A 15907-nucleotide genomic window follows, 5' to 3' on the forward strand; every position below is an offset into this window, starting at 1 on the left:
CATAATTAGTTTAACTGTTTATTTACTTTTTGTTGTTGTTTGTTTTTCTGCAAGTTATATCATGTGATTAATTACATCCACAAATTTAGAGCACTTATATTTACGCTTTTGTTCTCCTTTTTTTCCCCCAGTAACAATGCCTTTCCCCACAATCTAAGGTAACTTAAGTACTCTAAGGGTACTTTAGTACTGTTATCTCTCAGGCTGCAGTAGCTGTCACTAAGTACATTAACTTGTTATCCTTACTGAATTTCTTTTGATGTTTCTTCAATCGAGAGATCCTTTTGTGACTTTTAGGAGTTACCTTCAGTCTTTGCTACCTAGTAACTTTGTTTCATTAGCAAATTGTCCTTTTCATTACCTTTTTTCTTTGGGGTTCCAATGGATAGATGGAGGTCCTCTACTGTGTTTTACCCAATCCCATATTTACATCCAAATATTTGCATGTCTTGTGATTGTTTTTATGTTGTTTTGTTTGAAGTACTGCGCAGACTCAGTTACTAGCTGTATTTGATTTGGGCAGGTTTAACTATGGAGTAAACAAATGCTTTAGCAGAGTATTTATTAGAAAACACAAGTATTCCCTTATGGGTAGAGCTGTACTGCTGTAAAACTGTCATGTTAAACTACTGCCAAAAGTATGGAGGTGTTGTTATTTTGCTTTACATGAAGGTTATTTGGGTCCAGATTAGGCTGAATGGACTGAGGCAAGAGAAGTTATGCCAGTCTCTAGAACTGAAAATCCTTGCATGAGTACTTCAGACAGCTTCTCTAAATAGGGTTAACCCTCATGTTTAGTGTAATCTCATTTTGATTCACTATTTATATCATAGTAATGTGAAAGCTTTGGGTTTTTTTTTTTAAACTATTATTTATTTTTCAGAAGATAACACTGGGAAGAAAGCATTCAAAGATGGCAAGGTTAGGGGAGAAAGAAATATCCTTACTGTCTATTTCATCCAGTGGAATCTGGCCAAATATCTGGAGGTAGGGACGGTAAAGCACCCTTCTGAATATCCACTCCACTCGGCTGTCATCAGGGTGAAGCAGAGCTTGAGTTGTCACACCATAGGCAATGAGCCACACACTCAAGAAAAATAGGAAGAAGAAAACATCTTTCATCTAAAAGAGGCAAGGGAAGGGAGAAAAGGAGGGCAAGTGAGTGTAGCAGCATATTGAAAGTAAGGACACTAGTTGTTCAGCATGATAAATGTCCACGTAATTATTCTTCTCTACAAGATTGTTTAGGCTGAAGTAGGTTGACTCTGATACAGTTTCTCACACCATTCTCCTCCTGACTCAGCAGTTATAATATGGTACTTGGCCAGTAAGCATCATTTTAATTTTGTTAGTTCACTTAGATAAAGGCATGTTATAATTTAAAACTTTGCTTTTCAGTCATGAACCACTGATATTTTTAAAACATTTTCTCTTTTAAACAAATGCCTTTTAAATGCAGGTTTTCTATGAGATCTTATAGTACTGTTGAATTACAAAAGTCTGCTGCAGCAGTGAGTCCTGGCTGACAGCGCTCATTCATAAACTCTGAACCACTCATACAGCAAACACTGAAGACTGGAAGGATCAGGTAGCTAAGTAATGCACTTGAGGGATTCTTTCCAGGGCTTCCTGCTTTTAAACGTTGTGCTTCTCTACAGAAGCAGAGTAATTGAATCCTAAAACACTTACTTAAATACATATTCAATTTTTATTTTTTTTCAAGTGCAATAATTTTTCCCTAGTGGAAGAAGAACACTTTATCCTCTTTCCATCTAATCTGACAGAGTTCATTAGGGGCTGTAGATTCATTTCAATTAGATTTCAGGATTGCGCAGTTACCCAAATGCATAGGTATTTCAGACCTTCAGGAGGTAACTAAAGGTCCCATTAAGGAACGCAGTATCTGTGGCAAGCAAGGCATAGTTGATGCCTCTAACTTTTATCAAATTATTTTGTTTTCTGGATGATTCTGGATTTGTTGGTGCTGCAGGCCTTTAACATTGTATCTAACTGAAAGCAGTGGTTTGTTTGGGAATACTCTTTTCCAGTCTGCGGTCTCTCTAAACTGGCACCAAACTACCATTGCTACAGTTGCTAGACTTGTTTCAGCAATTCTGTTGTTTCCCTGTTTAAGAGAAATGTTCTTGCTTGAACCAACCTGATGAATGTTTCAGGGAGATGCTGTTTGCTGAACTTAATTTCATTGTTCTTTTGATGCAAGATTCCTTTGAACTACCAAGCATTGTACAGCACTGTGGTGGTTTGGATATGGGTAAGATGAAAGCTCCCATGTTATGGCTTTGCCTAGGCTGCCACTTATTTTCTTCTGAGTATGTTCTTAATCTGTGTTACTTTATATTAATTTAGATGCTAATGTAGTAGATGCATCACCATATTTGCTCAGGGCCATGGTTTAGCTTGCTATGAAGCCACTAGGAAGGGTTGGGAGCTGTAGATCTGCCTTGTTCTCTCACTGTAAAACTCTGCTAGTGTGGTGAACTAGATAATGTACAAGAACAAATATTTATTTGCCATTTACCCTTTTGCTACTCAAAGCAAATGTCATGCTGGTGCTCCAGTTATTGCATTTGTAGACAGATCCAAATAGCTTGGCAGTTATGTTTATTCAATGTATAGGCTTATTTAGACTGTAGGGTTTTTACTGTGAGTCACAAGTCAAATGTTTGTAGAATCTGTAATAGCGTTTACAATTAGATAAACTATTAATCAGTTATCATGAGCTAATTGGCCTAGAAGATTAACATGCTGAAATAGAAAGCTATTTCAGTGTACCACCCCATAACGAAGCACAGTAACCATAGTCCTCCTGTCTCATTTCCTGCAGGAGAGCAGAAACAAATAGAAATCTTTCATCAGCATCTTCCAGCACATGCTCACAAGGTGCTATGTTTTCATTGTAGATTAGATTACAAAGTCCAAGTAAGAACAGTGCCTGTGGGGAAACTTGCAACTATCCATTTTCACAGATTTTTCTTCACACTTGCAAATAATGTAATCCATTTCCCCAAGCAAAGAACTGCCAGTCAGCAGTTGCCCTTCTGTAAATGGCCTTTGGTCTTTCTGAGATCTTTGCTCTGAAAGCACACAGCCTGTGAAATAGGAGGAAGAGTCTGTGTCTCTCAAACCAGGAGTATGGTGTCTCAGTACTCCTGATTTGAGAGACCAAAGGGTAAAAGATTAGGTAAGAACAAGGATTTTTGAGTTGGAGTCAACTTAGTATACTACAGAGCTCTTCAGAAGGATCTGTTTCAAACTTACTGCCTCTAATTTTCATGCTAAGTAAGACAGTTGTATGCAAAATGACAGACCTTAAAAACAGAAAGACATGTTATAAACTTATTTCCTTTGTAAGGAGAAGATTTCCTTGGCCAGTTTTTTAGCAAGTATTTGAGAGAGACTGCTCTTACCATCCTCTCCACAATTATGATCTTTGGTCCAAGTTGTCTGTGAATTGCAAAAATGTGTATAAGTCTAAGTGTAAACACCATAAAATCAATGGCGAGGATTGTGCGGCCAGCTTGAAAAGTTGAGTTCAGCATCCTGAAGAACAAATGAAAGATAATATCAGATTTCAGCAAGTACTACTGAGAGATCTCTTCTCAAATATTACATTACAAATTTCCAGGCATTGTCGAGTTAGGAAAAGGCAAGTGCTTCAAGCTTGTGGTTGCTTATGTCAAGGTCTTTACAGCTGTTAGAAGAATGTAACAATGTCTGTACTTTGGTGAGAAGTGACCACAACATGGGGGGATACTTTCTTGGCTTGGCTTCAAGGGGATACTAAGGGATAAACAAAGGACAGGGATTATTTTGACTAAAAAAGGCTTGCAAAAGAAGGAAAAGCAGAGCTTCTTAGTACAAGTATTTGAATACTCCAATAAGGTTTTTATAGTCTGTGGAACAACATCTGCAGTTCAGTAGGAATGCAGAGGCTCTTGTTGCAGAAACATAGCTCACAACTCATTAAAGTAAATGTCATAGCCTCCCCTTGTGTGCACTTGCATGCCTGGTGATAGGGCAATTGTAGCACGTGCCCATAGCCCTGATGCTGACCACACAAAACAGGTGTATATATACCTGCAGGTTACCCCAATTATGAAGAGGAAAATGGTCACCATATCACATTTATTCCAGTTATCCTCCACGTACAGTTTAAACTTTTTCATTAAACTTGTGTCTTCATCTGTGAAGAAACTCTGAAAAAGAGGAATGGTTGTTAGCAGTGATCTGTTTAAACTTGCACTGCTTCAGTGGGAATTTTGACTTAGTACCTGCTTCATATTTCTCTTTCACTGCAAACACCATAAAAAATAAAAAAATAAATAAATTACCAGTGTAGCAAGTAACAAGTTTACTGTCTTTAAAAAGCATCTCTGCTTGTGTTTTGTCTTGTGATGTAGGCCTGAGAATTTCTTTGGCCTGATTTAAAACCTTGTCAGCATTGAGGCTGTCAATTCATCAGCACTGTAGTTCATGTGTTATATTTGTTGTTGGATGGGGAAGTACTCTGTTGCACTTCCAGGGTCAGACTATGGTTTCCAATGAACATTAATTGTGGACCTAGTTCTAGGGGGTGAAACCAGACATGCTTTGCAAAGTGAAGGACACCTGAGTCTTAGTAGCCCACCTGTTTGTTGTCTGCAGCTGAAGTGCTCTGGAAAAACAGAGAAGTAGCTACAGGTTTACATGGAGTTGGAAGAGGTTGGTTTGGGGGAGAGAGAGTTTTGGATGAGGTAACATTTGTTTTGCTGTTCTTTGCAAAGCTGCATTTGACAGTTGAAATCTTCAAGCTTGCACAGTTATATAGACTGTAAATTTATTCAAAGCGTTATTTCAGGGTTTGTTGTGTTACAGCTGAGATGTTGTATGTAACTGACCTGTCGGATTTCTTCCAAGACCAGAGTAAAAACCCAGAAGTAAAGTATAATTTCTTTAACAGACGGACCTTCAGGTGGAGGTGGCTTAAAATCCAGTAGGAGGACATAAGTGAATAGAAACAGAAATGCAAAATACATAATAACGTTTCCCATAAATACAGTTACAGGGGCACTCCAGAATTTTTTCCACCGAGTAAAGATGAATGTTGCCCACGCTGTGTTTTCAGAAGGGTTCTGCTTCTCTAATTTACCACTTCTTCTGGAAAACAGGAAGAATATAGGCTTGGTTGACTACCTTCTAAAATCAGTTCATGGGAATAGCTCCAGTGTTATTCTCTATAAAGCTTTTTTTTTTTTTTTAAAGATAGTAATGGATGCTGATGGGGTGAGGCTGTGGGATTCTGAGCAATCATACTGTTGTAGCAGGAATGCTTCGAGTCAAATAGACTCTGAAAAAACAAAGTCACATCAGGTTTAAGTGTGTAACCTTGTTATTTCAGTTTTGCTGCATTAATCTGATTTGTAGCTGCAGAGTCTGCTCCTACATGTAGTATAAACAGTGTGTGGATAAACAAGAAGAGTGGGTATTTGGCCAGCTGCAGGAAAGGCAAATAGCTACTGTAAGTCGGTTCTTATTTTTATCCTAAAATTTATTGCAGTAATCACATGCAGAAGTTCTTGCAGTTGCTGTGACTGCTTGAGACAATTACTAGTTTTGACCTAGAGTCAAAAGTGCTGAATCATGCACTAAACATGTGTTCCTTGACTAGCCTTGCTGCAGCCTGAGAGAGCTACTGGAGAAATACTGCAGTTTATGTAACTATGGATGCTGGCATTTTGCCCTTTGAGACTAAATCAGATTGGAAAAAGATCACCAGAGAGGCCTTTTAATAAATAATTCATTATGGTGATCTTTGAGTATTGTGCAGTTGCGCAAGTGTTTTGGTAACTGAAGGAAAACCTGACCTGTAGAGATCTACGTGTCTGATGTTCTGATAATTATTATATACATTTGCCATAAGGAAAAGTTTCTCCTTGCAGCCAGTCTCCTCTGTATGCCTGACATTCTGTACTGACTCTCCATTTATGACATTGTAAGACACATTCCCACAGCAACAGGCTAATATCGTAAATGGGTAATTGCAGCTTTACTGTTAGATGCTGAAACAGATCTGGGAGGGCAAGAGCCCCTTTGTTAAATTAAATCTGTAAGATAATAGCAATTGGAACACACAATATTATGACCAAGAGCCATCAACCATGCTTTACTCAGGTTGTGAAATTACTTTATGATATTATTTACCAATAGTCCCCAAGAGGCATACAATTTTGCATCTATTTTACAGGTTTGAGAGGGAGTGAGAACTCATGATTATTATTTTTTTTTTTCCTGATATGCTGACAGCTAAATGCCAGAGCTAAAAATACAAGCTAATGACTGACTTGGTCTAGCACCAGGTACTGTGGATTGTTTCCTTGGTACAATTATTCACATATTTGTGAAGCTCTCTTCAAATCACTGAAAAGTAAATATTTAATACAAGTGGCTATACGGCTGTCATTAACTGTAAAGTGAACTTTGTACCGATCAAAAGTTTTCCTGCCCTTCCCCAATTCCCTGGGCTTTGCTGATGGACGTTTGCTAGAAGTAAAGCTTGCAATTCAGAAGTTCTGTACTGTAGATCTATGAATGCTTGTGAGCAACTGCCAAAATCTTTTTGCTTTGACCTCTATTTCTCTTATGCTGCCTCTGAATTATGTCTGCTGTTATGATTCTGGTCTCTCAGGAACTATTTTTTAAAATAGAAATGAAGAGTCCTCCTGGTGTGGTGGGAAACTAACTATACAAATTCACAGGTACTGATGTTTGCAAGTATTTCTTTTGCTGCTATTGAGGCATAGTATGCAGTGATGCACTTAAGAAACACAAGGGTTAGCTGTGAACCTTCTCCCTGCTTGGGTCAGTAGCCTATAGGGGATTACTGTTCCTAAATCCATTGTGTCAGCCAGTACCAGCTGAAGGGAATCCAAGGAATGCATTCTCATTGCCTGTATACTGATCAGACTCCTTGGCCTGTAGAAATGAACAGCTCACATGAAGTAAAGTTGTCTGCTTAAATACAGTGCTGTATCCCTGTTTATCTCTGGTATTTATTTTACAGAGTTCAACTGCAGCAATCAAAGGAAGCAAAGCTTTCCTATTGAGTAGTGACTTCCTTGGTCTTTTAGTTGCTCCTTATACCACTAGCTGGTCATACATCCCTGAGAAGTAACCTGTTCTTTGTAGTCAGAAAACATCATTTTAATTGATGGTTTTAAACTTACCTGTATTCTTCCTTAGAAAGAAACAAAGTCCTTTCTGTATCTAAACTGTCCAGCTCTTTGAAGGGCTCTGTCTCATTCTTTGGTTGTTTTTCCTCACTGTAAGGAAATAAACTAATTAGTTGAAGGATGCTGGTTAGCAGCTCAACTACTGAAGTGGCTTTCCTACAGAGCTCTGAGCATGCACTTGTCTTGGACTCGCTCCACCAGGAAGCTATCAAATACAATCCTTATCTCTGTGTATTCTGATTATTTGAAAGCTGAAGTCAGCCACAAGAGTCAATGGAGAAATGATAATCAGCATGTGTTTCACAAGAGTGCAGTAAGATGCTCAGTCTCCTCAAAACTGAATTGAAACAATTTGAGTGGAAATAGACCTCTCGGTCAGTCCTGGAAGATAATACCACAATGAGTCCATGTTCCAGTCCTGGCCATGCTTGGTAGTGCTTAAGACAGGAAATGCCAGAAGCATTAGGGAATATGATGTTAATTCTTGCGTTTCTAGTGAAAGAAGGCAAAAATGTCCTTGAGAAGAAATTTAGAAAGGCTTACTTTCATTAGGAATCCTTATTTGAACCCTTCTGTGGAAACAGACAGCATTTCATGTTAATTTACTTGAATTTGTGAATCTGGCAGCCAGCATGCCAAGAAGACATAATCTTTACTGACTGATACTGACAAAATGGAAGTCTTAGGTCAGCAATGGCAAGGAAGCTTTCCTCTTGCTTTACAAGTAGCTTAATAATTATGAAATGTAAATGTATATTTGTTAATAGCATATTATTCCATGATGTTAGTTCTGATGATCTGTAGCTGATTCTCACAATACTAGTTTTTTTTGTTTGTTAGTTGTTTTTTTTTATCAGTTTCTGGATTCTAATGACTATCTGAACACCTTGACTGCTTTGTTTCTTCTTTTTTCCTTTTTTTTCCTTTTAAAGGCTTAAAATTCTAGCTACCTTCACAGTGGTAAAAAGATGAAAATTATGAACTCTAAAGCTATGCCAGCAGAAGACTAATAGAAGCGATCTCCCAATATATTAAATCTGGAAATCTTAATTTGTTTCATATAAGCCCTGTGCTTTTAAGCTTGACTTTAGGCTCCTAAGTTTTGTGGCTGATAGTTTTGGTTTGTGATGGTTGTTTTTCTTGCTAAGATACTGAGGTTTCTTCTGAGCCAGGCAGCTTCAAATCTAGAAATGGGTGATGCTACATGGGGAGATATTCTATACAATACATATCATACATTCAAGGGGAACTGGAAGAATTTCAGCAGGCTTATTTTGTGGACCATGCGAAATGGAAGTGATCTAGTGAAACTGGCTCCAGTGTTATAACTGTTAGAACAGGCAGAACAGTAGCCCAGGGCACTCAGCCCCGTAGAAAACTGATTTGGTTAATAGTGGTGCAGTCGTTTTGTTGACCTTCTGAGACAATATTATTCTTTACATGAGAAATTTTCAGTTTGCATACTTTTTTTTTTTATGACTTTTTCCTTCACTTATCTCTTGCACTCAAATATCTGTTTGTACCTGAATGCTATTAAATTTGTATAGATTAGGAAGGGACACCAGAATCCACATATTAACTTCAGGATCTGTGTGTTTGTAGACATGTCTCCCCACCATATTTTTGTTAGGAAGGCCTGAAATTGAAGGAAACAAGAAGTAACTTTAGCATCACAAAAACATGCAGATCAAGTACATCTATGTTCTATGTTCTCCTAAGGTAGCAAAGATTAGGTGTTGCTCTAAAAACCTGGAGTATACGGGTGTTTTGCACATCCTTCTGCAGTTTCTTAGTATCCAAAGAGTTATTAGAGGACAGTGGAAAGGAACTGTAACTCAAATGGAGTTAAGAAACATTTCTACTGAGGAAGTAAAAGTCAGCTACTGGAAGCTAAAAGCATCATCACTCTTAATTTAGTTTGGTATATATGGAGAGAAGTCAGGCTGTGGGAGCAAAACAAGATGATAATTTGATTCAACTTTTATCAGTGAGCTTCTCTGAATCTGAGCAAGCCCTGCTAGGGAGATATCTCATATTCTTAAGATTCGTTAAAGGCAGATTTTTAAGTGCTTTCCTGATGGTTCTCTGTGATCAATAGAGGAAAAAGCACAGGATGGGATGTGGATTAAACCTTCTCTTCAGGGCTAACTGGATGAAAGAAGGAACTGTGTTGTATTGTCAAGTATGTAGCATGACATCCTTTTGACCTGGTGCTTAGGGAAAGGGCAGATCTTTCACTGAAAAGGATGCATCTGAGAATATGGTATTCCATGGGGTCATTCAGTTGCTGTAGTATCTTTTTCTGTGTCTAGCATCATGCTTAAAGGCCCTAGGGAATGGAGAAGGTAGGAAAAGTGACAATAAGTGTTACCTGGACACCATCATGTGCAAAGAAAGACTTTGCATCTGCTTCTGTAGCCAGGTGCAGGCAGGTGGTTTTGCTCCAGTACTGATTTTTCCTCACCAACAGAGAAAATGCTCTCTCCTCGCTGTTGCGGTAACATTCACTGAACAGCTCTGTCAAACGAAGGAAATGTAGACAAATATATCTTGCTGTTTAAAAACAAATGTGAGGCAAGAGGGTGATTTGCGTAGGGTACAACTTGGCCACACTGCCAGGTGTGTCTTCTGCATTAAAGAGTTCTGGGAGGCTGCAATAGTCACAAAGCCCCAAATAGCAAAGATGAGGTTGGTGGGAGTGAGGACTAATTCTGATCATGAGAGTAACTGTACAGAAGGCATATGCAATGGACTTGCATTGGGGGGGAAGGAAATCACTGGAATTATTGTAATTTTGAAATTCCCACTACTTTCAGGAAGGTGTGATGCAAATCTCAGCACCTCCTAGTCATCTCTTTTCATCTTGCTTCCTTCTTAGCTCTGAGATGCTCCAATTTGTTACTTTTTGATTTCCTATGGAGAAGTTCTTCCTTGTCAGTTCTACAGCCAGTTTTCAAGGCATGCCTTGGAAGACTATCAGTATACATTAAATAGTTCCTCATCTGTAGCTGCCTTGTGCAGAGATTTAGACAGTACTGAGCAAAAGCAAGTACCATGGGAGATCTTTTAGCACTTGAAGGATGAGTTGCCACTGTTCCCCTGAGTACACTAAACAAAAGGAGCAGCTCAGGTTTGACTTGTAGCCAACAGATGCTTTAAGACATAGATGTTTGACATAAAATAGTATTAGACCTGGTAGTATGTTGTATAGATCTATTTCAAGAGAAGCTGGCTCTAGACTCTGATAAATGGTAGAAAAAGTGAAGGTTTTCTCATTAGACAACATATGGAATTTGAACCTGATTCATTAAGCATCTCAGGTTACACCGTGAAGACTGGAGAAGGGTCAAGTTCATGTAAAAAAAAAAAAAAAGCTGGTAAAGTCTTTTGCAGTTGATGTGTTATTTACCATTAAAAAGAATGTCCATTCTATTTAGCATTGCCAGTATTTTCTGGGCCAGATGTGAGAATTGCAGATCTCATCTAATGCTTACCAAAGCAAAGGAAACAGACTGCTGTGTATTGGATTAGGCCCTCTAATTCCATGACTAAATTGTTGGTGTCCTGTGATTGTATGAAAGCCTTGTCATTTATAAATAATAATGGTCCTGTGAAAGGAGGGTAAAATGCCTATGTTTAAATAATGCAGCAATGTCTGTGTGAGCCATCAGCAGCTTGAAGTGCTAGCTGTATGAGGAAAAAGCTGTTGCATTTCTATATGAGGTGTATTCTAAAGCTCTCAGTACATTGCAGCATTACCTTCAGGTAGAAATTGGACTGTTGTCAGATCAACTAACATCTGTTTCTAACCAAAGCGGGAGAGTGCTTGGTGTTCCAGCACTGCAGACGCCTGAATGTTGTAGGGAGGGGCAGCTTGTCTGCTGTTAAGCCAGTCTGAACCTCACTTGGGTCTCTGCAGCACAGTCAGCCCTCTTAGGTGAGGTCATCTCAAGTTATTTTTAGCAGTGAAGAAGACCCTTCAAGTTTGTTTCTCTAGTGGCCCTTACAGAGTAAGCTTGATACTGCAGAAAAACCAGGCTGCTATGAGCTTGGGGTTGTTTGAGTTCTTCCCTCTTGCACATCTTTGTAATATATCTTGTGCTAAAATACCAACATGTCGCAAGGGGGAACTTCTTCCATGCATCTCCATGGGCCAGTCAGTCTTAGAAAACAACCCCACCCCGGAATGAATATTTGGAGCGTTTTAAGCCTCCCTTCTGTAGTATTTGAATGTTTGGGACTGGCTGTGTTGCAAGTCTGTTACATTATTCACATCAGTTAACCTTTCACAACTTCAAGAAGGTTAGTTTTTCTATCTTGTCTTCAGTAGCAGCCCCCTCTGCAATTTGTTACACTGTTAAAAGCTGCTGTCACTTACCAACAGCAAGCTGCTCATACTTAGCCTCTTTCATTATGTGAGCTACTTCTGTTGTTGTCTCCAGACGGGACATCTCCCGAAGGATCTTACAGGCTGCCAGAGCTGAAGCCACACCCTCCTGACCCTGTAAAATTGAATGAGGTGCAGGAGTAATCACACAATGGAGGGCATTTATGAAATAGAAAAACTTAACTACTGAATGCATGTAACAAATCAAATTCCATACATGTCTGCTTTTGGAAGAATCTTCCTTAAAATGCACGCTTAAGTTTAAAATGTCAGTAGAAATTGTAGGTTTGATATGAGAGTTGAAAGCCATGTATTGGTATGTGCTTTTTGGTATGTGCTGGGGACTTCTGCATATGCTTGACCTTAAGGGAATCTGATTTGGGGTAGCAATCAAGGGCTTGTAGATGAATGGGTTAAGAAAGTAGAACAAAAAGCTCTCATGCTGCTGAGTTTCTTCAGACATGGCTGTGAGACCTCGCATAAGGATGCATGGGAATGGAGAGGGCACAGCTGGCAGAGGCACAACAGAAGGATGCAGCAGAGAATCGTGCCTTCTGGTAACTGAGCAAACAAGGCCCTCCAAGGTGCAGATGTGTCTGCATGCACACACAGCTCACTGGCTGAAGAGCTGTGCTGCTGTTTGTCCCTCTCCCCATGCCAGATGCAGCTAGCTGGATGCTCAGACAGCCTCGTGTCTGCATCTGGTCTCTGCAGAGAGAGGGAGGGAGAAGAGATGGAAGCTGTAGCATTGCATGAGGTGGGGCCTCAGCTGTGCAAGAGTGCAAAACAGGAGCCAATTATGCCAGTTTGAAGCTCAGCCCCTGGGACTATGATGCTCTTGTTCCGTACACAACCGGCAAATAAGCTGGAGTTGCTCAACTGTGCGCCATCCTCCCTCTAAAGCAAAACCAAACAATTGACCTATTGAAGAGGGAACAAAATCCGAGGCTCAGCAGTGAGTCATCAGCAGCAAGGAAGACAAGGGGTCAGCTCTGCAGCTGAGTTAATCAGCAGTGTTTCAGGCTGTACTGATTTACACCTGCTGCTGCTTGCTGCCAGGCCCTTTGGCCCCTGCTGGCATGAGACAAGCTGAGATGAAAGGCTCTATAAATGTGCACCCAGTATTATAGATACAAATCTACCTGTCATCTTAGCCTCAAGACTGAGCAAAAATCATCTCATATACATGAAATATGACAATATTTCACCTGCAGGAGCTATAGCTTGATGCTTACCATAGCCCAGAAATAGTTTGCCATCTTGTGCCGGTTTTGAAGTACTGCCCATACAAACAAATCCCTCCAAGGCTTTTCACTTTTCTGGTTCATATCCAAGGGCCCAGGTAATTGCCTTGTATTTGTTTTATCCTGAAATATGGTTTTCAGAAATTAAAACTCAGTCTCATTCCATGCAAATGACATGATGTAACTCGCCCTTGGCTCTGCCAGCCACTTCAGTCTTTTATTTCCTCCTTTTTTTTGCCCCTCCTTTTCCCTGTAGGTCTGAGAGGTAATTAGTTCATTCTGCACCGAATCAAAGGATTGTTGTGTCCCTGACATAACTCAATATGTGTGAGAACTCTCTGGATGAAACCATGACTCCATTGAAGTCAATGGCAACGCTCTCATTGACTTTATTAAGGCCAGGATTTCACTGCTGGTGTGTAATATCATACAGCACAGGCCTGTGATTAACTAATCAGAGCTGGCCTATGTTTATATCAGATTCTGTTCAACTGCCACAGAGGCTGTGGTTTCAGAGAAAAGGGAACAAAAAAACATTTTATTTAAACAGGAATAAATCTCGCCAGGGCTCTGTACATGGCAAGAATAGAGCACATCAGTGCCCTCTTTCTAGTCTTTCCTTCAGGTCCTTTGAGAAAAAAAAAAAACCTCTCCCTCACGCAGGGAGTATTTTAAATAGGACATCACTCATTCTTTTAGCATTTGATTAAAAACCTCTCTGGAGGAAGTATGGCAACTTAGGTCAAGTGCTGAGTTTTATTTAAATTCTAATATTGCCTTTATATCTATTCTGTTAGGGGCAGGCTGTGTGACTGCTTTTGTTTATGATTTTAAAAAAGCTTCTATAGGAATGTATGTTTTTATTCATTTGTTTTTGAAGTCCTTTGGACTATGGGATTCTACTCAAATTTACATAAATGGTTTGGGTTCTTTTTTATCACCCCCTTTTCCTTTTTTTTCCTCAGTCTGCAGTGAGCTAGTTAATCTACCAAATTACATTGAAAGCTAAAATGTATAATTTAGCAGCAGCAACACTGATATCCCATTACAGTGATGTTCTTACTGTTGCCAGCTTTACTGAGGTCAGTCTTTTGGTGGCAGCTATGGAAAGAAACTTTTAAGGGGGGTGGGGGGGAAATTATTTAGGCAGTGTGGTCTTGTATCTGATGTAGGCCTTAATTACATCACTTGGTTGTAGGTCATTTACTGATGGATCACACAAGGGTGAGATTGTTATATGTTATATATGTTCACGAGAATATGTTACATATATTAATGTGTGTATATATATTCATATATTTATTTGTCAAATTAATAATAGAAGATCTGTCTAATGCAGGAATGCCGAGAGTTCACTGCAGATGTTCCATGGTACATCATGCTGTTTTTTCTGTCTTATATCAATAACAACTGTTGTTATTTTTTGCTGTGTGAAGTCACTCAGTTATAAGATTATAACAACCTAAAAGACAACCATCACACACAGCACATCATTTGAATATCCAGTCTGCTCCTATACATTATAAATCTGAATAGATTCACTATTAGGTTACCATTTTTGGACTTTAGCTTACAGAAACAGACCTGGGTCTGAAAATGGCCTGTACCTTCTTGTCCTCTTCTTAGACACTCTTTTGAGTGTTTATGCTTGAAATTCTGTATGATAAACGCAGAATACTATTTTGATGTCTAATTACTCTTTAGCAAACCTAAATTTATTGAATGAAAGAATGAGGGATATATTGGAAATAGGGGTGACTTATATCTACCATTTTGCTCCCTGTCCCACCCATGAATACAAGACCTGTTTGGGATTTTTCAAATTGTAAACTGTAGAGGAATGGATAAATTATGGCAAGTTGCCACTCACTGATTTGTTCTTGCCTCTGTGCCTGACATCTTGATAGAAACCTTTACAAGCATCATGGAGAAAATCCTTTAGAACTCTAGAAACTTCACTGAGGGTGAAGAGTGGGGAGATATTCTGCTGTTGATCAGTGAGGCCTGCCAATGTCAACTTGCTTTCCTCATGTTTCTTCAACAGAAGTTCATAGAGGAGGCACTTTTGTGAAATGGAACAGTAGAGTCTCTGCAGACGACTGTATGTCAGGAATTCGGATATGTTGGCCCCGTTGTCAATAAATAACTTTACAAATTCTGGTTTGTCATTGATCAGGGCATCCATCATCACCTCCTCCAGGTCACAGGACTAGATTGATTGAAGGAAGGAAAAGAGAAGAAAAAACAATGAAGTGGTTTTGGAGGTAATTGCTGACGGATGAGGAAGGGCACAGAACTTTTTATTAGGACCTGCACATTTTACTTCCAACCCAGTTAGCAGCAGACCCAATGAGACAGAGAGGTAGAACTATGTGGAAAGTGTCTATGCAAGCATTGACGTTAGAAGGTTAATGTTATCATCTAGAGGATACTGGGAAGATAACCTGAGCAAAGGCTTCTAGGTCTGCTTAACCTCTTGGTGAAGAATTCAGGTAATGCTGAAAACTGAAACCTTCTGTCAGGATGCTTGTTTCCCACACCTGTTGGATTAAAAAGCAATAGGCAACAAAACCGTGTACCTTCCACTCCACATCACCATTGAATATTTCACTTTTAGCTATGTCCACTCTATTCCAGGCCACTGCCAACTTGAGTTCATCCAGATATTCCTGAGCATCCTGACTGTGACTTTTACATGCTGGAAAAAAATAGGGAATACAAATAAACTCAGTACTTTACACCAGTTACATTTAATTTAATATACCACTGGTAATTTGATTAACAAAATGAACTCTCGCTCAGTTATCCCAAGTTTGCGTGTTACTTAAATGGGAAACCTGCACAGGAATTTTTTCTCTTAAACAAATATCTAAAAGCTTTTATTTTTTCAATATTGGTTGCTAAATTGTTGTTGACATGTTAATTTAAAATGCCTAGTATTTTAAGAGGAAGCCTGATCCACAGAAAGTGATGGATGGGCCTATTGTTTTTTTTAATCTTGTTTTAATCAGAGCATCAAGATTAGGATGCCATTTCTCTATGTGAAA

General features: G+C 39.2%; 1 protein-coding gene across 1 annotated transcript in view; it reads right to left on the reverse strand.

The window, feature by feature from the left end:
- TRPM5 (transient receptor potential cation channel subfamily M member 5) overlaps window positions 1–15907 on the reverse strand; it is a 47628-nt gene that overhangs the window by 10023 nt on the left and 21698 nt on the right. Inside the window, exons 10-20 of the mRNA XM_015863906.2 lie at window positions 15440–15558; window positions 14731–15069; window positions 12852–12983; window positions 11608–11731; window positions 9601–9746; window positions 8753–8865; window positions 7224–7319; window positions 4899–5157; window positions 4099–4217; window positions 3429–3561; window positions 948–1122 (exon numbers count right to left, since the gene is read on the reverse strand). Of these exons, the coding sequence (XP_015719392.1) occupies window positions 948–1122; window positions 3429–3561; window positions 4099–4217; window positions 4899–5157; window positions 7224–7319; window positions 8753–8865; window positions 9601–9746; window positions 11608–11731; window positions 12852–12983; window positions 14731–15069; window positions 15440–15558 (1755 nt within the window). The remainder of the gene's footprint in view (window positions 1–947; window positions 1123–3428; window positions 3562–4098; window positions 4218–4898; window positions 5158–7223; window positions 7320–8752; window positions 8866–9600; window positions 9747–11607; window positions 11732–12851; window positions 12984–14730; window positions 15070–15439; window positions 15559–15907) is intronic.

The sequence above is a fragment of the Coturnix japonica genome, chromosome 5 (genome assembly GCF_001577835.2).
Source record: "Coturnix japonica isolate 7356 chromosome 5, Coturnix japonica 2.1, whole genome shotgun sequence".
NCBI classification, from domain to species: domain Eukaryota; kingdom Metazoa; phylum Chordata; class Aves; order Galliformes; family Phasianidae; genus Coturnix; species Coturnix japonica.